The following is a 25,941-nucleotide window of genomic DNA, read 5'->3' as shown; positions in this document are numbered from 1 at the left end:
CTATCCGATTATTTTTTTTTATTTTTATTTTTTAATGAATCTAGTGTTTTTTTTTTGATTAGCTATGCATTGCAGGGCAGGGCAGAGTATTGGCAGGCATTGCAGGGCAGGGCATTGCAGGGCAGGGCAAAGTATTGCAGGGCAGGGCAGAGTATTGCAGGGCAGGGCAGAGTATAGCATAGCACATAGTATAGCATAGTATTGCAGGGCAGGGCAGAGTATAGTATAGTATTGCAGGGCAGAGTATAGCAGAGCAGGGCATAGCAGGGCATGGCAGAGCAGAGTATAGCATGGCAGAGCAGAGTATGGCAGAGCAGAGTATGGCATGGCAGAGCAGAGTATGGCATGGCAGAGCAGAGTATGGCATGGCAGAGCAGAGTATGGCATGGCAGAGCAGAGTATAGCATGGCAGGGTATGGCAGGGCAGGGTAGAGTATGACATGGCAGGGCAGGGCAGGGTATGGCAGGGCAGGGTATGGCATGGCAGGGTATGGCATGGCAGGGCAGAGTAGGGGGGCATGGCAGGGCAGAGTAGGGTGGCATGGCAGGGCAGAGTAGAGCATGGCATGGTAGGGCAGGGCAGAGTAGAGCATGGCATGGTAGGGCAGGGCAGAGTAGAGCATGGCATGGCAGGGCAGAGTAGGGCATGGCATGGCAGGGCAGAGTAGGGCATGGCATGGTAGGGCAGAGTAGAGCATGGCATGGTAGGGCAGAGTAGAGCATGGCATGGTAGGGCAGAGTAGAGCATGACATGGTAGGGCAGAGTAGAGCATGGCATGGTAGGGCAGGGCAGAGTATTGCATTGGCAGGGTATGGAGGGATGGCTGCATCCATCCGACCTCTCCCCTCCACTGCACAGATCAGTACAGAGAGGGGAGAGAGAAACCGGCGTCATGTCATGACGCCGGTTTGTTTACAAGTGATCGCTCCATCGGAGCGATCACATTGTAAACACCTGGGTGTAGAAAGATGGCCGCCGCTTCGGAGCTAGGCCGAAGCCGCGGCCTCTCCTAAGGCCGAGACCGCGGATCGCGGCATGTGCGCACGGATCGGTGACGATCCGTTGCACCCCTAGGGACGGCGGCATGGAGGGGGAGAAGAGAGGGGGACGGCGGCACGGAGGGGGAGAAGAGAGGGGGACAGCGGCACGGAGGGGAGCGGTAAATGCTAAGCACTGCCCCCCACTGTGACGCATCGACGCCCTGCACGCACGTCGACGTATTTTCTTAGTCTACGTAGTCGATTACGTTGACGCGTCGTGGCAGCTCTAATGTGTATGTAAAGATCTGCAGCATATACCTTTATAACAGAAAGCTGTCCAGATTGTAATGCACAGTTACATTCCATAGGATAGGATCGGTTTGGCATTCTACAATTAAATTCTAAAGAAAATTTAAAGCGGAGTTCCACCCAAAAATGGAACTTCCTCTTTAAGGGAGGTGACCCCCTGACATGCCAAATTTGGCATATAATTTTTTTTGGGGGGGGGGGGCGATACCCTCTTTCCAGAAGTTCCCGGCTCCCACTTCCTCCCGGCGCACCACAGCATCGGAAGGGAGATCGCCTCTCCCCCCTCTCGGCAATCATCTGGTACACATCACAGGTCCTAGATGATTGCCTGGCCAGCCACGGCGCGTGGCTCGCGCATGCTCAGTGGGTGCCCAGCTGTGAAGCCACAGATGGGCGCCCACACTTACAATGCCGGTGCTGCAGAGAGGAGGGAGAGACGAGCGGGGCTTCGCTCCCCCGCATCGCTGATCTCTAGGACAAGTAAGTTTCCAATTTATTAAAAGTCAGCAGCTGCAGTATTTGTAGCTGCTGACTTTTATTTTTTATTTTTTTGCAGAACTCTGCTTTAAGCAGGCCCTTCCCTGTTCAAGGTTTTGAAGACTGGCACGGTTGCAATAATATCTAGCCATGACATGTCCTAACAGGGCATCATGGTAAAAATAATTTCCACTGCAAATTTATTTGATATATGCTTAACCACCTCAATACCGGGCCAATTCTGACACTTCTCACTTACATGTGAGAATCTACTTTTTTTTTCTTTTTTTTTTTGTTAGATAATGGTGGGTGTTGCAATTTTTTATGTTACATGGTATTTACGCAGCAGTTTTTCAAATGCAATGTTTTTGGAAAAAATACACATTAATGAATTTTAGTGAACACAAGCACAATATAATACTACATTTTCAAATTGTACAAAAAATACTAGCTGACATTCTGCACGTGTACGTCAGTCTGTCTATTCGGCCTGTTTCTGTCGAACGTGCATGCTGTGAAACCAGCAGCCGACCGACTCCTGATGAGCGCTCTCAGCCAATGGCAGGAAACACTGATCAGAGTGTTCTGGCGGGGGCCATCCCCCTGTCAGAACACAACAGCTCAGCGGGGGAGAATGCTGGATATTGCCTACTAGCTCCTTATGAAATACTTACCTTAAAATGAAGCCCCCGCAGCGGTGCCCACACACCACTGAGATTGCTGACATCTTCCCCAGTGTTTCTTCCGGGTTCGCGGGCTCCGTGCTGTGAGGAGCCAAAGCCGTCATGACGCCACTCCTGCGCGGGAGCAGCCGGTCGCGGCTCTGAAGAAACGGCACAGGCGGCCATTCTTTCAGATCGCATATACAGAGCGGGTATACAGTAAATATCTCCTAAACGGTGCAAGTTTAGGCGATATTTACAGTATCTATAGGTAAGCCTTATTATAGGCTTCTCTATAGGTACAAACAAACCAGGGGAATTTACTTCCACTTTAACACAGGCAATACATCTAATTTAAACCAACCTTGGGAATTTGAATTCACTTGATGATACATGAAATGTAGAAAGAAGAGTTTGCCCAAAGTACGGGAAGCTGCCTACCCTACTACTTTGGTGGATCCATGTAGTCTTGCTGCAGATGATGACATAGAACTCAGACTGCAGTAAAGTGAATGAACTTCCCAACATTAGTACATTATCAATGTTTTCTGTATAATGTTGGCATGGGTAGTTCACTGATTAATCTCACTTGTTAACTGGCATTATTTTTTCACTAAAATACGGAAATGAAGAAAGAGGCAGTCTGCTATTTAAATTGGACTTTTGGGTCCAGAAACATACCACTTTTATTATACATCACTGACTGCATTATAGATTTATCTTGGTCATTGGCATGCAAGTAATTGCTATCTTGGCAAAGTAAATTGTGATACTGAGGGGTGAAACTTGTTGTACAGGTTAGCCTTTATAAATAATGTAATATTTATGCAATCCTCATGTGACACTAAATAAAAGATTAAAGAAAACCTTTGGTAATATAAATATATACCATTATTGAACCCTTCTTCTGAAAATGCTGGATACCTGGCTGTCCTATTGATCCAATGTCTTTAGTGCTTTTTGAGCCAGTATACAGATGCTCTTCACTTGCTGCCTCCTTCTTCTGGGTAAGTGACTCAGACGATCAGAATGATGGCCAGACAGCTAGCATTTTTAGAAGGACATTAGGCGTGTCATATTACCCTTACTACAGGTTTCCTTTAAAATCACTGTCAGATTTTTTTTTTTTTTTCATTGTTTGTTTTCTGATTTTCCTTAACTTCCTATCCTGATGACACCTGACAGTGGAAAAAGGCACTGAGGAGGTGCCCCCAGTGTGGTGATAAAGTCATCAGTGAAAACCTGCTAGAAGTTTAAGCCCTTGCTCACTTTGTCCATTACTGAAAAACAAGGATTAAGCTGGAATTTAACTTTAAAGATTACATGAAACTATGGCTCATCAGGACCGCATCCCTGGAAATTACTTAATGGCTCATGTATATGGGTGTTCATGTCCAATGCAAACTTTCCCATGCAAATGCAGTCCTTGGGTTTGAATGCAATACACAGAATATGGTAAGAAAAAGGATGAATTTGACTTGCTTTGCTTGTTCAAACACAACAGTATAAGATGTGCTGCGTCCAAAAAAAACGCAACGCAAAGCCGATCCTACACCGGCACTGCGCAGGCATCAACAGAATTCCATTGAAGTCAATGGTAACCGCCTGATTTGTGTTTCTGGCAGCCATGCATAGGGCAAAACAATGTTTTCACACGATAGTTTACTATACCTTGATTATTTCATCTTCAAAAAATAAAACATTAGAAAGTGAATGTTCTGAATACAATTTTTTTTGAGTTAAATGGAAAGTCACAAAGATCTGTAACATGGGGCAAAAAATAAAGTCAGAATGCCTTCTTATTGCATACTTATGGTAGACAGTTTTGAAGGCACTTTACTGGCTGTTTCCCAGGCTGATGGCGCGTACACACGACCGGTTTTCTGCTGAAACTGTCTTGTGTACACACAATCACACCTAACTTCGATTGTCAAGAATGCCGTAATGTAAAACACGTATGGTGGGACTAGAAAAAGGAAGTTCAGTAGCCAATAGCCTCCATCTCATGCTTGCTTCAGAGCATGTGTCGTTTTTGGTCCGTCGGAACAGCATACAGACGAGCGGTAGGAATTGGTTCCGTCGCAAATATTTAAAACATGTTCTATTTCTAGGTCCGCCAGAATTTTCAGGCATACACACGAGTGGAATATACGATGAAAAGCTTCCGTCTGACTTTTTCTATCGGACATTCCGCTTGTGTGTACCCGGCATTACAGGCAGGAACTTTAAGTGACAGTACCCAGCTATATATATATATATATATATATATATATATATATATATATATACCCATATTGCTATTGCAGACCACAAGTACATTACCTCTCAATCCCGTAAATGCTGTGATCACCAATATCAAACTTGTTTGCTGTCCTGGGTTGGAAGAGACAGTTCTGGTAACTCTAACATGAATAAGAAGGTATTCGTTTTGTTTTTGAAGAAATAATTGCATATTAAAAATGGCTATTATCTGAAATATGAAAGCTCAGGTAAAAAAAAAAAAAAAAAAAAAAAGTATTTGAGTTGAAATAAAAAATTAGAAACTGGACAAATGTCACACCAATTCAAACAAACTTCTGCCCATCTATAGCTAGAGTTAATTTGCCCAATCCAGATGAGCACAGTTTGGTTTGAATGTCAATGGGCAGTGTGTGGTCTTTGCAGCCACCCATTGGCTAACCAGTCTCATGGCAGTTTGGCCAACTTGAATTTTTCCAGCCCATCACTTATATTCATGCAAGATGAACCCTTGAAATAACTTCCGGTCTCAGGGAACCCCTGCTAAAAAATACTATAGCTACAACACATTGGTGTCATGGTCACTGGGAAGATTGCTCCTTGCGCATGTAGACATTGGGAAGAATTATCCCCTTACAGATAGCTAAAAGGAGCAGTGGTGTCAGTGGGAACTTATCTGCAAGGCAGAAATTGCTCCTTGCTCAAGGAGGCCCCTTACCTAGGGTTCTTTGGAGCTCTATTTGAGAAACCCTGGTTTGAAGCCTGCATTTATGGCCAATACAGCCACGTATGTTTATGCAATACTTGTTTGGTGGTTGGATCTTACGACTGCCATCTTATGTCTAGATGCATCATTTTTGAAAAAAAAAAGACGCGCAAAGACCTGTTTGAGAATACTTTTTTAAATTGGAGTTGTTCTTTCTCATCGGAAAAAGCTCTGATGGTTTTCCAGACGGAATTGTGACGGAATTCGGCTCAAGCTGTCTTGCCTACATACGGTCACATCAACTTCCGATCGTTTACAACACGTACGATGGGACTAGAAAAAGGAAGTTCAATAGCCAGTAGCCAATAGCTTCTGTCTCGTAGTTGAATCTGAGCAAGCGTGATTTTTGGCATATCGGAATTGCAAACACACGATCAGAATTACCGATCGAAAGTTTTTCCGTCTGCAAAATTGAGAACATGTTATCAATTTTTGGCTGGCGGAAATTCGGACAGCTAAATTCTGATGGAACATACACACGGTCGCATTTTCCGATGAAAAGTTCTCATCTGTCTTTTTCTGGCCGGAATTCCGATGGTGTGTACGCGGCATTACAGATATTGACATTTCATATAGTATTACATGGAAGTGTGTGTTATTTATCTTTGTGAAAGCAACATCATCTTTCATGACATTAGGAGTGCTTTTTTTTCTCTTCTATTTAACAGTCTAGCCAGATATCTCAAAGCACAGAAAATAGTCGCAGGCTTGTCTACTCCTTCTGAAGTCGACTATTAGATCGTGACGTTCTCTGCAAAGTTAAAAGTTTGTTCTTTCAGAAGGGCCACGGTGCCCCTATCTGGGTTGGTGGATTGTGCATTGACAAACACTTCATTGGAGTGGTCCAAAAGCAAACTACAATTATAGCTGTCTAAATGAGTCTTTCAGCAAATAGGGCATTCATGCCTTCATGCTTCTGTATAATTAGGCCAGGTTTGGGTTTCTTGCAACCTTGAGGTTTTTTTTACTTCTAGTTATCATATGATCCGAATTGCGAGGCATTGCCTTTCACTGTCCATTCACACAATGGCTCTATTCTTTATACTGCTTTTATGGCTTTGCACAGAAACCTAAACCTTTGATGGTTTTCTTGCTGCCCTGAACAAATATGTTTACACTGGCTTATAACAAGCTTAAGATTTGCTACAATTCACAAAAAAATTGCAGCAATTCAAAGTGTGTCATATAGCTGGGTTTCACAAACACAGAGCAGTAAAGCTGCCATTCAGACTTATGGATTGCAAACTAGATCTAGGGGGAGAAATCGAAACCCATTGTTGGGAGTCAGAGGATGGCAGCTTATATTTTAGGCTTCTGTTGTAGTTTTTTTGCTTTGCTTTTGACAAGTTCTCTTACATTTATCTTAACCTAAACAACTAGGGATTGTCTTTTTTTACAATGATTCTCAACTTTACCATTCAGTGGAAATTGAGGCTTTAAAAAAATGTACATTTCTTTGAGAACACAGGACGTTGGGCACCTTCTTGTAGCTTATCACTTGATCAGTGTGGACATAAGGGTTACTTGTCAACATGTGACTAAGGTGTTGATCGCATGTTGTCTACTGATTAACCTCGGTCCCTGTTCTCCTTTTTAGGGACGAATCAGGGCTGAATCGAAGCCGAAGATGCACAGCATTTCTCTGCAGTGCACTCCGCAGCATCCCCGGAGATATGTGAACCAGCTCCATAGAGAGCCGGTCACATTCTCCTGCTATGTGTCCCCGCATCCAATTTGTATAGGTGTGAACCCAACCTGATAGAGAATTACTGTTCAGGCAGAAGGCCTTTTTGGTAGTGGCCACATTTATGTGTATGGTGAAACTGCATTATTGGAAAAGCCCAGATACAATTTTTGAGAGCAAAGAAAAAAAAGAAAGTCCACCTACAGTTCACGAAGTTCATTGCTAAAGCTGTCTGTGCACAGTAAATCTTTGGCAGTTGCAACAAGCATTCCTGAACTGAAGACTCTCATAACACATATAGAGGCTATATTGCATTGAACACTCCTGAATAGACCATACATAAAAGCTCAGAATACAGCCTGATACAGTGCCTTGCGAAAGTATTCGGCCCCCTTGAACTTTTCAACCTTTTGCCACATTTCAGGCTTCAAACATAAAGATATAACATTTTTATTTTTTGTGAAGAATCACCAACAAGTGGGACACAATTGTGAAGTGGAACGAAATCTATTGGATTTTTGAAACTTTTTTTAACTAATAAAAAAATGAAAAGTGGGGCGTGCAAAAATATTCGGCCCCCTTGCGTTAATACTTTGTAGAGCCACCTTTTGCTGCGATTACAGCTGCAAGTCGCTTGGGGTATGTCTCTAGCAGTTTTGCACATCGAGAGACTGAAATTCTTGCCCATTCTTCCTTGCAAAACAGCTCGAGCTCAGTGAGGTTGGATGGAGAGCGTTTGTGAACAGCAGTTTTCAGCTCTTTCCACAGATTCTCGATTGGATTCAGGTCTGGACTTTGACTTGGCCATTCTAACACCTGGATATGTTTATTTGTGAACCATTCCTTTGTAGATTTTGCTGTATGTTTGGGATCATTGTCTTGTTGGAAGATAAATCTCCGTCCCAGTTTCAGGTCTTTTGCAGACTTCAACAGGTTTTCATCCAGAATGGTCCTGTATTTGGCTGCATCCATCTTCCCCTCAATTTTAACCATCTTCCCTGTCCCTGCTGAAGAAAAGCAGGCCCAAACCATGATGCTGCCACCACCATGTTTGACAGTGAGGATGGTGTGTTGAGGGTGATGAGCTGTGTTGCTTTTACGCCAAATATATCGTTTTGCATTGTGGGCAAAAAGTTAGATTTTGGTTTCATCTGACCAGAGCACCTTCTTCCACATGTTTGGTGTGTCTCCCAGGTGGCTTGTGCCATACTTTAGACGAGACTTTTTATGGATATCTTTGAGAAATGGCTTTCTTCTTGCCACTCTTCCATAAAGGCCAGATTTGTGCAGTGTACGACTGATTGTTGTCCTATGGACAGACTCTCCCACCTCAGCTGTAGTTCTCTGCAGTTCATCCAGAGTGATCATGGGCCTCTTGGCTGCATCTCTGATCAGTCTTCTCCTTGTCTGAGCTGAAAGTTTAGAGGGACGGCCAGGTCTTGGTAGATTTGCAGTGGTCTGATACTCCTTCCATTTCAAAATGATCGCTTGCACAGTGCTCCTTGGGATGTTTAAAGCTTGGGAAATCTTTTTGTATCCAAATCCGGCTTTAAACTTCTCCACAACAGTATTACGGACCTGCCTGGTGTGTTCCTTGGTCTTCATGATGCTCTCTGCCCTTTCAACAGAACCCTGAGACTATCACAGAGCAGGTGCATTTATACAGAGACTTGATTACACACAGGTGGATTCTATTTATCACCATCAGTCATTTAGGACAACATTGGATCATTCAGAGATCCTCGCTGAACTCTTGGAGTGAGTTTGCTGCACTGAAAGTAAAGGGGCCGAATAATTTTGCACGCACCACTTTTCAGTTTTTTATTTGCTAAAAAAGTTTAAAATATCCAATAGATTTCGTTCCACTTCACAATTGTGTCCCACTTGTTGGTGATTCTTCACAAAAAATTAAAATTTTATATCTTTATGTTTGAAGCCTGAAATGTGGCAAAAGGTTGAAAAGTTCAAGGGGGACGAATACTTTCGCAAGGCACTGTATACCTATTTTCTTCCTAACTAAATTCTTACAAGTAATACTACCTGTGTTGAACTAAAGAGTAATTCAAGTGACTTAAACCAAAAACGGGACTTTGAGGTCACTAGACCTCAGGACTTTTTAGGTGTTTGTGTATTTAACACATTTATGACTAAAGCGTCACCATAAATTACATATTACAATTTTATTACAAATTTTACAAAAAGAAATACAAAACTTATCCTTGTTACACTTCCAAGACTTTACACATAAATTGTCAATACCACTCTTTTCTCAGCATGTTTCGCTCCAAAAGAGCTTCCTCAGGAGACAATGCGTAGTGGCTATTGAAAATACAAGCAACAAGAAATATATATTAAGTATTTATACAAATAAATTTTGAAATTTAAGAAAAACTAATTGTGCTTTGCATATATAAATCATATCCAAAAATAATAATAATAATGGAAGTAAATAATCATAATGAATATATAAATCTAATAAAAGGTCTAAAAAAAAAAAAAAAATGGGAAGCCATTACCTGATCCAAACTTCTATGATAATTCAGTTAAAAACAGGATTAAAAAAGAAGAGGAATTGGTTGATGGTTGGTCAGAATCTGATATTTTCCCCTCCTTACATATAGATATGTAGATGTAGACTAGAATTAGATGTTTTTCTGGGGCCAAGCAGAAAACTAAATACATAAATAAAGGGATTAATAGATAATATAAAATTAAACTTATCAATACAATAAAGTTTAAAAGCTCAATAAAATACCTTTTTATAGATTATATTGAATAGTTGAATCAATCCAGTGGTGAAGGTCAATTTCGCTTTTCTCTATGGAATGCGTTGGGACATTTCCCCTTTAAGTCTCTGGTTGGAAAGTTTGAAATGCAGCGTTCTTTTGCTGCTAAAAAACACATTTTGTACTCAACCAGCTAGCTATTTATAAATGGAAAAAAAAAAAAAAAAAAAAAATATATATATATATATATATATATATATATATATATATATATATATATATATATATATATAATAAATCTATCCTATTGCTTCGGAAACTGAAGTTCTAAAAAATGGGGAAGTTAAATAAACAGCTTACCAGGATCGTATTGCTCCATAAAGTTTTTGGCCGGAGACAGACAAACCTCCAAACGTTCGGTTCTCTTTCTTTTTTAATCCTGGTCAGATTTTGGTGGAAACGAACTTCTGGTTTTTAGTCTCATCCGGCACGGCAACGTCTGACGTCATCGCCTGCGCCATGGACACTTTTCAAGAGAACTCCCAGTGCGCACGTGCGGCACATGCTAATGACTGGAGAGGAATCTCCAGCGGCCATATTGCAAAAGGAATGCCCTAGATTTTGCCAATACAGTTTAGCGGTTAACCTAAATGACACCGAAGCATCACAAATGTATAGGTAACCAGCTAATTACAACTTTTTGCCCTAAGTAGTGTTGGAGGGTGGGCAAATACGGAATTGATTCTACTTCACCAAGACCACTATTAAAACCAGAATGGAAAAATGCCTATTATCATTGTGCGAATCAGGGGTCTCAAAAAATTAGGGCACCACAAAGAAACTGAGTATTGATTAGAAACCATAGCTTGTGTGCCCTTTGTGTCCATGCATATCAAGTAGGAAAGGGAAAAACAGGAAAATGTATTCTGATCCATCAAAGAGTTATATATAATTGAATTACAAAAAAGGCTTAAAATTTAAAGTGTGATTCAGGCCCGGAGGTCTCAAAGCATTTTGAACTGAGATCCACTTGGCTTCATGTTGTAGAAAAATTTGGTCATAATCTCCACCCCTTTCTGTAGGGGGTGCATACGCCAGGACAAAAAAAGCATCAACGTATCATCAAACGCATGGCATAACCCCATGTGCCGACTAATTGGCGTTTCCATTTTCTTTTTTCGCACCAGAGATACATGATCCCTGATGCGGTGGAACGGGGGGCCTTTGGTTTTGCCTATATAAAAGGCATTACACCCACATATCATTAAATACACCACCCCCACTGATTGGCATGTTGCTAAAAATTTCAGAGCATATGTTCGTCCATTGGGGAGAACAACCTCTTTGGACACACACACACACATATATATATATATATATATATATATATATATATATATATATATATATATATATATATATATATATACACAGTAGCCGCACTTGTGGCAGGGTTTTGTACCCTTATTTTAAAGGGGTTGTAAAGGTAAATGTTTTTTCACCTTAATGCATTCTATGCATAAAAACATCTGACAGTGCCTGCGCCCCCAGCCCCCCTATTTTACTTACCTCACCCCTCGAAAGTCCCGCGCTCGTCCCCGACGTGCTTTCCACCGTTCAGCCTGGCCGCTGATTGGCTGGAGTGGATGGATGGAAAGCAGCGCAGCCATTGGCTCACACTGCTGTCAATCACATCCACTGACGCGGAGCGCCGGGGGGCAGGGCCGTGTGATGCACCGAGCAGCTATAGCCGCCGGCTGTATCACGGGAGCGCGCCCGCATATGCTTCTCACCATGCGAGGGAGCTCGCATGAATGTGAGAAGCACCTGCGGGAGGAAGCCGAGACAGCCGCCGAGGGACCCCAGAAGAGCAGGTTCGGGGCCACTCTGTGCAAAACGAGCTGCACAGTGGAGGTATGTAGACACAGGTATGTAGCTGCACAGTGGAGTTTGTTATTTGAAAAAAAATAATAAATTCACTTTACAATCCCTTTAACCACATTTTTGGGAGGGGCAGTGTAATGACTGTGGACAATTGCATCTTTTATAGATCTTGATCTTTTAAATGTAATTTCAGGATATTCTTTTAGATGCTTAGAAACACATGGATCTCCCATCAGTAGATACCAGTGTTTTTGAATTACATCTTGCATCTGTTGATGTTGTCCCGAAAACTTGGTAATTACCCTTAAGGTTGTACTTGATTCTCTGGCCTTTTTTCCATTTATTAAAGAAATCCTATCCTGTCCTTTTTGCTCTCCTATATGCTTTTTTTTATACATTTATTGCTATAACCCCTGGCTCGCAGGCGATTTTGTAGGGCTTTTGCTTCCTTTTCAAAAAGTGTATTTTCACTGCAGTTTCTTCGTAACCTAAGATATTGTCCATATGGGATATTGGTTATCAAAGAGGTGGGATGGGAGCTGGTTGTATGTAATAAAGAATTACCCGCAGATGGTTTGCGGAATAAGGTAGTTCCCACTAAACCACCCGGATTCACAAAAATTTCTATATCCAAGAAGGCCAGTCTTTGTTGACTGGCTTCCATTGTAAAGGAAAGATTAAATTGATTGGGTATCAATTTATTAAAAAATAAAGTTAAATCCTCTCTATTCCCTGTCCATACGAAAAAAACATTGTTAATGTATCTTCTCCAAAATGGTATATGCTCAAGAACAAATTGCAGATCTTTTCTAGCAAACAAATCACACTCCCACCCCCCCAGATCCAAATTGGCGTACATGGGGGCACATTTGGTCCCCATGGCTACCCCCTGCATGTTGAGGTAGTGGGAGCTATTAAAAAGAAAAATATTGTTTGTCATGATAAAATGCAAAAGGTTGAAAATGAATTTATTATAAGGTTTAGGTACTCTATCATTAGCCATAATGAAACCCTCTATTACCTCAATCCCTCTGCTATGGGGGATGGAGTTATAGAGGGCCTCCACATCCAGAGCCATAAAGAGTAGTTCAAGTGGTCAATTTTTTTTACTGAATAATGCTGAGGCTGGTTAACAAAGTATGCTGTTCTTATGCTGGTGATAGTAGAAATGGCTTACCAGAGGATCTTTTGGGGGGGGTTGATCTGAACTTGCATGGCAGCAGTCACCTGAAATACTATATCAAATGATCAGCAACATTTAACATGCGAGCCTTCCCATATAACAAAGAAATACGAAAATTTACAGTCCTTGCTCACCTTTTTTCATATTTTTTGTATAATCGATATGGTACAAATCTCTGGCTTTATCTCTGGCTTCTTTCGTTGGTGTGCGCAGCCTATTTGCATTAGGGTATGCACCCCGAAGCATAAACACACATGCATGTATATCAGCAAAGCAGGGGATGGTGTGAGTAGAGCAGAAATTATGTCAGTAGTGGCAGTGGACTGTGCCAGTAGTTTTTATTTTTATTATTTTATACAATATTTATTTTTTATTATTGTTTTAGGAGCCCATTGGGGGCTTTGGTGAAATATCAAGGGTCTAAACAGAGAAAAGAGGACTGAGCACAGAGCTCCCCCAGTCAATTTCCCTGCAGCCTCAGTTGCACTGGACAGTGAACAAATGGGAGGTGCTCTGTGTTGAGCGACTTTCTGTTCATTGACAAACTGAAGCACATAGTAAGCATGGTTTACTATGCTTCAGTTAGGAATGAACACGTCAGCGATCGGTACAGATCACTCACTGTGTTAATTCATCCATCCTGAAACATCCCCCGCAGCAGCTGATGGAAGAGGAGAGGGGGAAGCTAGCATCACTGCAGGGGGGGGGGGGGGGGTAAGAGGAGGTGCCAGGAAGCAGGGCGACTCAGCTCCACACATGGTGATTAGGGTGTGCCCAGGCACCCCCTGTGCTCATGCCTATGGCTCCTTTTGGGTGTCGGCCTTTGACCATATTGGTTGGCTGGTGAGGGTTAACTTCATACCTGCACATGCGAGGATGTAATTCATCCTGCTACTCTGGCATTGTGCAGGGATGAATGCACAGTGCCAATGAATCCCGTGCCAGCATGAATGCGCAGCTCGGCATATATTCTACAGAAGATTGCAAACAGATGGGTCAATCATTGCAACAAAGAACCTGCCTGTTAGCAATTTTCATTTGCCTTTTAGTTCTTTTATAATTACACATAAACAAGGGCTAAATATACCTTTCCGTTCTATTCTATTAACAGGATATCAATATACATGCAATACCATTGCGTGTCTAGAATAGATTCCTCTCAGATCCTGACTTGAAATAAGAGTGCAAAACAATTATCACTCCAACTTCAAAGCAGAGCTGTGACCCAAAATAATAATAATCAATAAAGTGCACAAAGTGTAAAGTTTATGAAAAAAGTTCATATAAAGTCCAAAAATTGTGCAGGAGAAATATCAAACAGCCACCAGGAGTTTTCATAGGGCACCACTCGTGCATGTGACATCTCTCTCTCCCTTCAGGAAGAAACTCACCAAAACAATATGCCACCCATTCTCATGACTGGCAAAGAAAGCCTGTGTAAAATAACACTTATTCCTGGGATGAATCTCCACTAGGTCACTCTTCCATCCAACTTATATCACCAAATGACATAAAGAATAAAAAAAGAAACAAGCTCCAATGGTACAGCAGAACCTCAACAATCATTTTTATTAATTAAAAAGCCACTCACAAAATTCCAATAAATAACGCTCATCACACCTTATAAGTGGCATCAGGCAGTAGTGTAAGTGGCCACATCTAATTCTCACCACATCCGGAAACCTTTGCAACTTCCGGTTACTGCGTAACCACGCCCGACACATTTCGTCCTTTTAACTTTGTCACAGGTGGTGGCTACATGGCACTGCAACCCAAGTTATATACCCTCCTAATATTTACCATTAACCGCTCCAAAGAAATGCTTGGCGGCCGTAACTAAATACTAGAGCTGTAACTTGGTATCGCTTTCCAGACTTATCCGCCTGTGTATTTAACCCCTATTTTGTCAAATCTGCCAGAGATCTTAACCCTTACATTGCTGCAAATGTTAACATGGGCAAAATAGATATATATATTATACATGTTTTAAAGCGCCGCTACTCTAAAAGCTTCATTTTATATAAAAAAATACAAAAAATACAGAGTGAGGTATATATAATAATAAGAATAAACTTTATTTTATATAGCACCTTTTTAAAGGTGGCTTCTCAAAGAACTTTACAAGGAAAACGCAAACAATACACAGGCTAACATAACTTAAGGGAAAGAGAAAAGGGAGTGAAGAAGGGGATGGGAAAGGGGAAAAGACAGAGGGGGTTTAACTTAAATGACAGAGGCATTACCTTACCATAAAAGAGGACCATGGGGCACAGATCATTTTTGGGTAGTTGAGAAGAAGGGAAAATGAGTAGTAGTAAGAAAATTCCCATTAGATATGCTGATAGTAGGTGAGGAGAAGATAGTGGTTTTCACCTGGATATTTCACATCTCCTGGTAAGGCTCCTTGGTCCCTCCTGAGCTCTACTGCCTCACAATAAAAAAAAAAGGCATAACCTATGTTTTGAGCTATAACACTTACAGCATAGATTCCCTGAGAGTCTGCTTATGGCCAGGGAATTCTTCCATTTCCACTACTTCATTAATGCATATCAGCCAGCCTACCACTGTAGGTGCTTCTTTTGGTCCTCATATGACCAGGATACACATTCTTGCCACATTTACCATATGCAGTGCTAAAGATTTAAAGTATAAATATTTGGATACACTTGTATGATGTAGCAGATCTTGAACGGGAGTGAAGTCAAGTGGACAGCTTGAGGTTGCTATTACTATGTGGTGCAACTCCTTCCGATACCTTTGCAATTTAGACATTGCCACTATATGTGTCTGACCACACCTATTTCCATTTCACTATGCCAGTTCCTGTCAGGCACAATGGGAAAATGTTTGTGTAGTAATAAAAGCGTTGTCCACCATGATGATCTCAACTTGCAGCAATTTTTTTTTTGCACATTTACAGTAAGTGAGCCTTTGTGTATACTTGTCATTTGAGCCTCGCTCCTCATCCAACAACACACAGCCCAAGTCCTGTTCCCATTTTTTACTCACTGTTCCATCATCTGGAGGGCATTTGTTTAATACGTTTTTGTACATCTCTTAGATTCTAAGCTCTAACTAGCAGAGTCCTCTGATTCCTACTGTATTAAAGTGTATTGTATACTGTCTATCCTCAAGTTGTAAAGTGATGTGTAAACTGACGGCGCTATATAAATCATAATAATATAAACAATAATAATATATGAAACAGATGACATGTTTTTGAGGGCTAACTGCCAGGAATATAGTTTCAACAGAAGTAGATTGTGTTATGTATAGGTGTTTGACAGTAAGGCCCCTTTCACACTGGGGCGGTGCGGGCGTCGGCGGTAAAGCGCCGCTATTTTTAGCGGCGCTTTACCGTCGTTTTAGCGGCGGTCTGCGGGCGCTAGCGGGGTGGTTTTAACCCCCGCTAGCGGCCGAAAAAGGGTTAAAACCGCCCGCAAAGCACCGCTGCAGCGGCGCTTTGCCGGCGGTATTGCCGCGCTGTCCCATTGATTTCAATGGGTAGGAGCGGTGAATACACCGCTCCTTCACCGCTCCAAAGATGCGGCTAGCAGGACTTTTTTCACTGTCCTGCCAGCGCACCGCTCCAGTGTGAAAGCCCTCCGGCTTTCACACTGGAGTGAAAGGGGCCGTTTTTTTTCAGGCGCTACACAGGCGCTATTTTTAGCGCTGTAACGCCTGAATACCGCACCAGTGTGAAAGCAGCCTTAGTCTGCTCAATCTTGGATGTGCCCTTTTTTTGAAGAAGTGATCTGCTAGCATTTTGGGTATTGGTCATTGATCATTTAGCACTTTTCCTCTCATGCCTGTAGGAAAGTCTGGGTTGTGGTGAATTGGGGACCACAGTGCTAAAGTGGATGAGATAGATATTGTATTACAACAGGGGTCTCCAAACTTTATAAGTAAGGGGCCGGTTTACTTCCCTTCAGGCTTTAGGGGGGCTGGGCTGTGGCCAGTGGAAGTAGAATATGCCCCAGCATCAGTGTCCCATCATTGGTTTTAATGGGTGCAATAGTGCTCCATTGATGGTGTCAGTATGGGGAATGGTGCCCTATCTTTGGCATCAGTTAGTGCAATAGTGCCTCAAGGGCCAGATAAATACGAGCAAAGGGCTACATCCAGCCCCCGGGCCACAGTTTGGAAACCACTGCTTTACAAGATTTGTGAAAACTGCAGAAGGTGGATTTTATGAGAAGGTGTTTTTTGAATGTCTTTGGGAAAGTTTGAGATGAGTTACAGTATAGATTTGAGGGAAGTAAAGGGAGAACAATTGCTCTAAACTGATACAGTATTTAAATCCAAAAGCAAAAATGTATTATATTGCAACTTAAAAATTCTTAGCTGTTATGGCTGCATTTGTTTTTTTATTGTATTTCTTCTATTTTTATCTGGTGATCTAAGCCAGTGTTTCTCAACCTTTTTCCAGTCAAGACACCCTTTCAGATTCTACACAAATCTTGAGGCACCCCATTCTAAAATGTAAAAAAATTATAAACTAATAATTTTGCATAATGTAGCAACTTTCACATGCGTAGGACACCCAACATTAGTGGTGATTTATTCTTTCAAAGCAAATATACCTTTGCACACTGGTACTGATTAGTATTCCAATGTTTCTCTTCTCCCTCGGTTTCTCTCTCTCAATCATCTAATGCAGAGATATGCAATTAGTGGACCTCCAGCTGTTGCAGAACTACAAGTCCCATGAGGCATAGCAAGATTCTGACAGCCACAAGCATGACATCCAGAGGCAGAGGCATGATGGGACTTGTAGTTTTGCAACAGCTGGAGGTCTGCTAATTGTATAGCCCTGATCTAATGTGACCCTGAGGCTGAAGGAGAGTGGCAGGTGCCCAACATCCTCCTTATTAACCAATGACATCATTGGTTGTTAGGACACTGGTGGCTAGAATGTTTTAATGGTGCACAATGAAGACCTGTGGCTTTGTGTAACTAATAGGCAGGCTTAATCCACTCACTGGCTTGTATACAGTTTTTGGCCAATTTATAGGTATTCTTCAAGGCACTCCTGAAGACACCTGGAGGCACACAAGGCCTGGGCACCCTGGTTGAAAAAGGCGTATCTATGCAGTAGGTGTTGTTTTCCGAACAAGCTCTCTTGCAGATGTATCAGTTACAGGGATGAGACAAACCATTCAACACTGGCAGGGGTGCCTACAATTAACTGTTTCATTTATTTATGTAAAACCTTTATCTCTAAAGGAAAATAAAACTACTGTAACTGCTTATAAAGTGTGAGCTATTGCTTTTCCTGCAATGTATAAATGTACTGAAATCTGCTAGTCCATCTAATGCCGCATACACACGAGCGGATTGTATGGCGTACTTAGTCCGTCGAAACACATTTCAGCGGACAATCCGCTCGTGTGTGGGCTTCAGCTGACTTTTTCAGCGTGCAGTCCGGAGTACTAAGTATTTCGGTTTTTTCGAAATTCTGTCCGTCGTACTTTGGTTTCAGCGGACAATACGGTCGTCAGTATGCTAGTTCGACGGACTAAGAATGGAGCATGCCCAGAAAGGATTTACACGGCGGAAGGGTGCTTTGCTGTGTCTTGGACTTCCTATTTCTAGTCCCGTCGTACGTGCTGTACATGTCATCGCGCAAGCTTTCGACGGGCTGTTTGTGTATCCGTGTGTGGTCAAGTCTGTTCAGTGGAAAGTACGACGGACTGTCCGTCGGATTGTATGACGGACTAAGTACGCCATACAATCCGCTCGTGTGTACGCGACATTACACTCCCCTTCCCCCAGACTGACAATGCTGCTGTCCAAAGGTGCCCCTGTTCTCATTCATCCAGATTATGGGCACCGTAATACAGAAGGTGTGTTACTGGCTAGATCCCCAAGTAAACACAGAAGGAAAAAAAGCCCCCCAATAAAAGAAAAGAAATGCAGCCACCACATCTAATCATTGATAATCTGCAACATTTTTTGTTTTGGGTTTAATGTGGCTTCATGGGAGGAGTGGAGATTGGCAGTCTACTGCGCTCACCAATTGACATGCCCAAAAATATACAGCTTTTTTAATAAAAAAAAAAATCATGAATGTGCCTAAAAAAAAATTGAAACAATTTTTTGTTTTTTACTCACCCCTAAATTGCTGTTGCTGGGGGGTCCCTTTGTAGTCTGCCTCTTTCAGTGCCTGGGCTCTTGATGTCACTTCCCCTCCACGCAGGAAGGGCTCAGCTCTGCTCCCTCCCTCTTGTCAATCATCTGGGACACATGACAGGTTCCAGATGATTGCATGGCCAATCACGGCGCCATCGAATGGAGGGGGAGACGAGTGAGGCTTCGATCCACAGCATTGCTGGACCCTGGGACAGGTAAGTGTGCGATTATTAAAAGTCAGCAGCTACCAGTATTGGTAGCTGCTGACTTTAAATTTTTATTTTTTTTTAAATGGGAACCTCGCTTTATCTTTTATCCCTTGTCTGTGTTCCAATTTAGACTGGTGCTATGACCGCTGCCACGTTTCCTGCTTCAGGCCGGCTCCTTTCTCTTGTACCTGTGCATGCAGGGACTAGTGTTGTGTCTCGCTACACTTTTTGCATCACTAGAAACACACAGCCCCATAGCTTAAGATGGCAAGGTCCTGACATGCTGACTGGAGACTGCACTGTCCCGTTAACATTTTTCTTTTGTTTCATTATAGGGAAGAGTTATTTCATCTTTGCATAGGAGTAAAATGTACAATGGATAAAAGGGGAAAAGTTTATATTAATCAGTTTTGCACCACTGTGGAGCAGATGCTATGACAGAGGAAACAAAATGTTTTGCCATGGTGTGTCTAGCTTGTCTCATCAATGGAGTCTGTGGCTTTGAGTGAATAGATAACTAGACATACTGAATTAACCCTGTCTATTTTTTATAAGTAAATACATGTGGCTTCAAATGTGTTCAATTTGACAATAATTTCATTTCATTGTTCTTCTATTTTATTCAGTTTAGGAAACTTTTTTTTTAATATATACAGTATATGGGGCAAATAATTCATGCCACAGCTTGACACTGGAGCTAATAAAGATAATTGAGCTTTGGGTGATTATTTTTTTTATTGTGTTTTTAAGGAATGCGTTCCTGAGAATTTGGAATTAAAGCTGAAGATTTTTTCTGACCTAGATGCTCATGTCAACAATACTGCCATTATAAGCAGCTCAACGTCCTGCCTGTCTCCTACCAAGATGTTTAATGGACTTCGGCATGTCAAGAACTGCATTGTGGCCCATCCTGTAAGTCCCAAACATTTTGGATAAATTGAAGGATAATCCCTGTGGTGTTATGTATTTTAATGACAATGTTTTGCCTGTCTGGGAGCCTGAGAATGCACAATAAACAGATGTTGACTTAAATTTTTTTCAAAAATATTTAAAAGGGCACCTCAAGTATTACTAGCACAGCCTAGTGTTTCAATACATAAAGGACAGCTGACATTAAAGGATAAATTAACTTTTGTAAAAAAAAATACATGCACGTACTTTTTGCAGGTATAAAAAGGTACATCTATTATTTTTTTTAATTGTAAAGCATTGCACCCGCGATCAGCATATCGCGGTGCAATCTCAGGCTCCTACAGACTGTCAGTGTAGCTGTCTGCCTCTACCCACAACATGGGTGTTTTCATAACCTGCTGAACATCAACATCTCACATTTGGCTGTCATTGTAGCTGATTAAAAGAGAACTACTGTTAACCACTTCAATACAGGGCACTTATACACCTTCCTGCCCAGACCAATTTTCAGCTTTCAGGGCTGTCGCACTTTGAATGAAAATTGCGTGGTCATGCTACACTGTATCTAAACTAAATTTTTATCATTTTGTTCCCACAAATAGAGCTTTCTTTTGGTGGTATTTGATCACTTCTGGCATTTTTATTTCCGCTAAACAAATTTAAAAAAAAACTATAATTTTGAAAAAAAAAGTGTTTTTTTTTGTTGCCGTTACAAAACGTTGTAAATAAGTACATTTTCTCCTTCACTGATGGGCACTGATAAGGCGGCACTGATGAGGTGGCATTGATGGGCACTGATGGGCATGGATGGGCACTGATAGGTGGCACTGGTGTAATGTACGGTACTGATGGATGCCAATCAGTGCCAAATAATAATGCCTACCAATCAATGATGCCCATTGTGGGCACTGATTGGCATCCATTGTGGGCACTGATTGACATCCCTGGTGGTTTGGGGTGGCATACCTGGCGGTGGGCATCCCTGGTGGTCTGGTGGCACCCCTGGTGGTCCAGTGTGGGCATCCTCGGGGAGACTGCACTGATAATCGATCAGCACAGACCCTCCTGTCTGAGGAGCAGCTGATCGTCTCCCCTCTACTCGCGTCTGTCAGACGTAAGTGAGGAAAAGCCGATCACTGGCTCTTCCTGTTTATATCGTGATCAGCCGTGATTGGACACGGCTGATGCTGTGGTAAAGAGTCTCCATCAGAGACTCTTTACCTTGATTGTAGTTGCGGTCTGTCAGACTGACACACCGCAGCAACTATCACAGCAATGCGCGCCCCCAGGGGCGAGCAGTGGCTTAATATCCTGCAGACGTCGTATGACGTCCGGTCAGGATATTGAAACCACTTTGCCGCCATCCTTTTGCTATATGGCGGGCGGCAAGTGGTTAAACTAGCAGCTAGCACTACTTGAAGCTTGTTTAAAGGCAGCTGAAGCCTGCCAACAGCTTGTTTAAAGTGACAATCAGCACTCCCATTAAGATCTCTGTATAACATTTTCAAATAGGAACTGATTCTGACGCTTTCAAGACTTAGAGAATGGCTCGTAGATTGCCAAAAGCTTTGCAAAAGCTTGCTGAAAGTTTCATAAAAGCTTTCTGTTCACACTGCTCTTAGGCCACTTTCACACTGAAGCGCTGGCCATGTTGACTTTACAGTAGTTTTAGCGGTGCTTTTCGTCCGCTAGTGGGGTGCTTTTAAGCCCCGCTAGCGGCCAAAAAAGGGTTAAAAGCGCCAGAGCGCTTTGCAGGCGCTTTGGCAGCGCTGGCTATTGATTTCAATTGCAGGTGCGGTCTCCATTCCAAAGATGCTGCTTGCACTTGGGCTTTTCACACTGGGGCTGCAGAAGAGCCAGTTTACAGGCCCTTTTCAGGCGCAAAAATGCCTGTAAAATGCCTCAGTGTGAAATTGGCCTTATATACAGTGGGGGAAATAGTCATTTTAAACAATAAGCTTTTATTGGATCTTAGATATAACAATTGTACAATAATACTAACATTTGTACAGGAGTATCATATTAAAATATAGCAAAGTATAATTGAGTTCAGTGGTAGAGTATATTACTAGTAAAACCAACAAAATTGCTTTGTGATCAGCCGATCATTACATTGATGTTCTATTTAGAAATACACTGAGTTTGTGTAGAAAAATCTATTATTTAGTTTGAAGAGAAGAATAAAAATGACTTAGTACTTGGTGGAGAAACCCTTGTTGGCAAACACAGAGGTAAGATGTTTCTTGTAGTTGGTTACCAGGTTTGCGCACATCTCGGGAGGGATCAATGTTTTTTGGCTGTCGCTTGGCAGCTTGAAGCTTCAACTTCCTCCATAAATGTTCACTTTCAATAAGTCTTTGTTAAAGTTTTGGAAGATACATGGTACAAATGTTCAAATGTAATCAATGTTGTAAAAAAGTACCAAGTGCAGCTGTAAACCCTAGAAAGCAGTAACGCCAGTGATGATACAGATCAATAAGTATGGCGCAATATGAGTTAGGTTTACAATAAAAATACAGTTATAAGCTACAGGGGTAGGTAGGAAAGGGGAGGTGGAGGGGAAGGGGGTCAAAAGTGTAATAACCGTAAAGCGGGAGTAACTATCGGAGTAGATATGGGGGTCAAGTCTTGCACAGAGAATAGTCAAGAGACGTAGTTGTCAAGGCCTTCCAGAACAGGGAACCGAGAGAAGAAAAAAAGGCAGAGAGAACTAGAACAGAATAGAAAGAAGATGAGGAGAACAAAAGGACGTTGGGGACACTTCAGCCAGGCACCAGGACATTTAGTGCCTATAACAGTGCATAGGTTTGAGGGCACATGGAGGGGTGGGTGTATTGTATCCAATGGCCCACATTTTTTGGAATTTTTTGTACGTATCGAGGAGAATACTAATACGTTTTTTGTTAATGAAATAAAGTCTATGCAACGATGAACTTCCGTGGAGGAAATAACCCTTTGTTTCCTCCATAAATGTTTTATAAAATTAAGGTTTGGAGACTGGCTAGGCCACTCCATAAAGCTTAATGTGCTTCTTCTTGAGCCACTCCTTTGATGCCTTGGCAGTATGTTTTGGGTCATTGTCATGCTGGAAGACCCAACCACAACCCATCTTCAGTGTTCTTCCTGAGCGAAGAAGGTTGTGGAATGTGGTAAAGTTGGCCTGTACCTTTAGCAGAGAAGCAGCCCCAAAGCATAATGTTTCCAGCTCTGTGCTTGACTGTAGGGATGGTGTTCTTCCGCCAAACAGTCAAGTTCAAGCCAAAGAGCTCAATTTAGGTCTCATCTGACCACAGCACTTTCTTCCTATCCCTCTCTGAATCATTTAGATGTTCATTGGCAAACTTCAGATGGGCCTCTACATGTGCCTTTTTGAGGAGGGGGACCTACTGGGCACTGCAGGATTTCAATTCATGGTGGTGTGTTGTGTTACCACTGCCGTGAGGTCATTTACAAGCTCCTCCAGTGTAGTTCTGGGCTGATCCCTAACTTTTCTCCTGATCATCCTTACCCCATGAAGCGAAACCTTGCATGGAGCTTCAGACCGAGGGTGATTGATGATTAGTTTGTATTTCTTCCATTTGTGCATAATCGCTCCAACAGTTGTCTCCTTCTCACCAAGCTTCTTGCTGATGGTTTTGTAGCCCATTCCAGCCTTGGGCAGGTCTACAATCTTGTACCTGACATCCTTTGACAGCTCTTTGGTCTTCCCCATGAGGGTGGGTTTGAACGGCAGAAAGATTCTGTGGACAGGTGTCTTTTATACACCCAACAAGTTGTCGTTAGGAGCACCTTGTTAAATTTACAGGACTAAACTGTGTACCATAAGAGCAAATACTGTAGCCAGCCTATGAGAGCCAGAATTGTTGGTTGGTAGGGGATCAAATACTTTTTTGCTCACTGAACCACAACTCAAGTTATAACTCATTTATATCGTGTTTTTTTCTGGATGTTTGGTTGATAATCCGTCTCTATCATTTAAAATACACCTTTGATAACAATTAGACCCTTCATTTTCTTTGTAAGTGGAGAAACTTACAAAATTTGCAGGGGATCTAGTAATAATTTTCCCCACTGTAAGCTGAAGGCTATTTGAAAAAAGGAATAGTGCGGCACCCCAGTCTGCATTATGAGCAGCTTTTCCATTGATACATTGCAGAGTGACAAGCTAGATTTTTACCTTCATGATCCAAAATAAAAATTTAAGAATGTTTTGCAAATCAATGTTCTGCATTAACACATATATAATGTATCATCTTGCATGGCTAGACATGGTTTAATCACTGCATATCTAAGCATGTCTGCCTATAAAACAGGCTATAGTCATTGCTAGCAACACTGTGTAAATAAATTAAGTTGTGCCTATTGTATGCTTGTGCTCCACTTTTCTATGCAGTATTTTTTTTTTTTAATGTTTTTTATTTTATTTTTTTAAAGACAATCATATTTTCAGACATGCACGTTAACAAAGTATTTTTAGCGAGTCCCCGTATCCTGCGTAATAGATATTGTAATATGGATATTAACAATTATAATTACTTATATTTCCATTATCGCGTTCAGGTAAAGTTTGTTTAACCACTTGCCGACCAGCGCACAACGATGTACGTCGACAGAATGGCACGGGCAGGCAAATGGGCGTACATGTACGTCCCTTTAAATTTGCCGCCCTGCCATCGGGAGCGGCACGATCCCACGCTGGTCGGGACCTCCGTGAGTCCGGTCGCGGGACCCGCGGACTCGATCGCCGCGGGCATCCCCGCGATCATCTCACGGAGCGGCCGAATGAAGAAATGCCGCTGTAAACAACATTTCTCCATTCTGCCTAGCAACTAGTGACGCTGATCTCTGCTCCATGTGATTGGAGCAGAGATCAGTGTTCACTAAATGAAAGCCCAACCCCCCCACAGTTAGTAACACACCCCTAGGAACACTTAACCCCTACACTGCCACCCACTGGTTAACCCCTTCACTGCCAGTGTCATTTACACAGGAATCGCGGCATTTATATAGCAGTGATTACTGTATAAATGACAATGGTCCCAAAAATGTGTCAAAAATGTCCGATGGGTCCCCCACAATGTCGCAGTCACAATAAAAATCGCTGATCGCCGCCATTACTAGTAAAAAAAAAATAATAAAAAATTATTAATAAAAATGCTATAAAAATATCCCTATTTTGTAAACGCTATAACTTTTGCGCAACCCAATCAATAATCTCTTATTGCGATTTTTTTTTTACCACAAATATGTAGAAGAATACGTATCGGCCTAAACTGAGGGAAAAAATGTTTTTTTTATATATTTTTGGGGGATATTTATTATAACAAAAAGTAAAAAATAATGTGTTTTTTTCAAAATTGTCGCTCTATTTTTGCTTATAGCGCAAAAAATAAAAACCGCAGGGGTGATCAAATACCACCAAAAGAGAGCTCTATTTGTGGGAAAAAAAGGACGTCAATTTTGTTTGGGAGCCACGTCGCACGACCGCGCAATTGTCAGTTAAAGCGACGCAGTGCCGAATCGTAAAAAGTGGTCTGGTCTTTGACCAGCAAAATGGTCCGGTCTGAAAGTGGTTAACCACCTGCTAACCAGGCACGAACACCCCCTTCTTGCGCAGTCATACTACACTGTACCCAAACAAATTTTTTACCATTTTCTTCACACAAATAGAGCTTTCTTTTGGTGGTATGTAATCACTGCTGGGTTTTTTATTTTTTACAAAAAAAAGACCAAAAATTTTGAAAAGTTTTTTTTAAACTTTTTTCTGTCAGTAAATTT

The 25,941-nt window shown here is 41.9% G+C and overlaps 1 protein-coding gene across 3 annotated transcripts in view; it reads left to right on the top strand.

Moving 5' to 3' along the window:
- The window catches only part of CRYL1 (crystallin lambda 1), a 211,959-nt gene that overhangs the window by 134,990 nt on the left and 51,028 nt on the right, over positions 1–25,941 (top strand). For all 3 annotated transcript variants that reach the window (XM_077484005.1, XM_077484006.1, XM_077484004.1), the window contains exon 5: positions 20,002–20,163. In XM_077484005.1, coding sequence (XP_077340131.1) covers positions 20,002–20,163 — 162 coding nt within the window. The remainder of the gene's footprint in view (positions 1–20,001; positions 20,164–25,941) is intronic.

This window comes from Lithobates pipiens, unplaced genomic scaffold (genome assembly GCF_037356315.1).
Source record: "Lithobates pipiens isolate NorthernLeopardFrog02 unplaced genomic scaffold, aLitPip1_a1.2 Scaffold_16, whole genome shotgun sequence".
NCBI lineage: Eukaryota > Metazoa > Chordata > Amphibia > Anura > Ranidae > Lithobates > Lithobates pipiens.
Note: the sequence above shows the minus strand (reverse complement) of the source record. Positions and strands in the feature narration are given on the sequence as shown.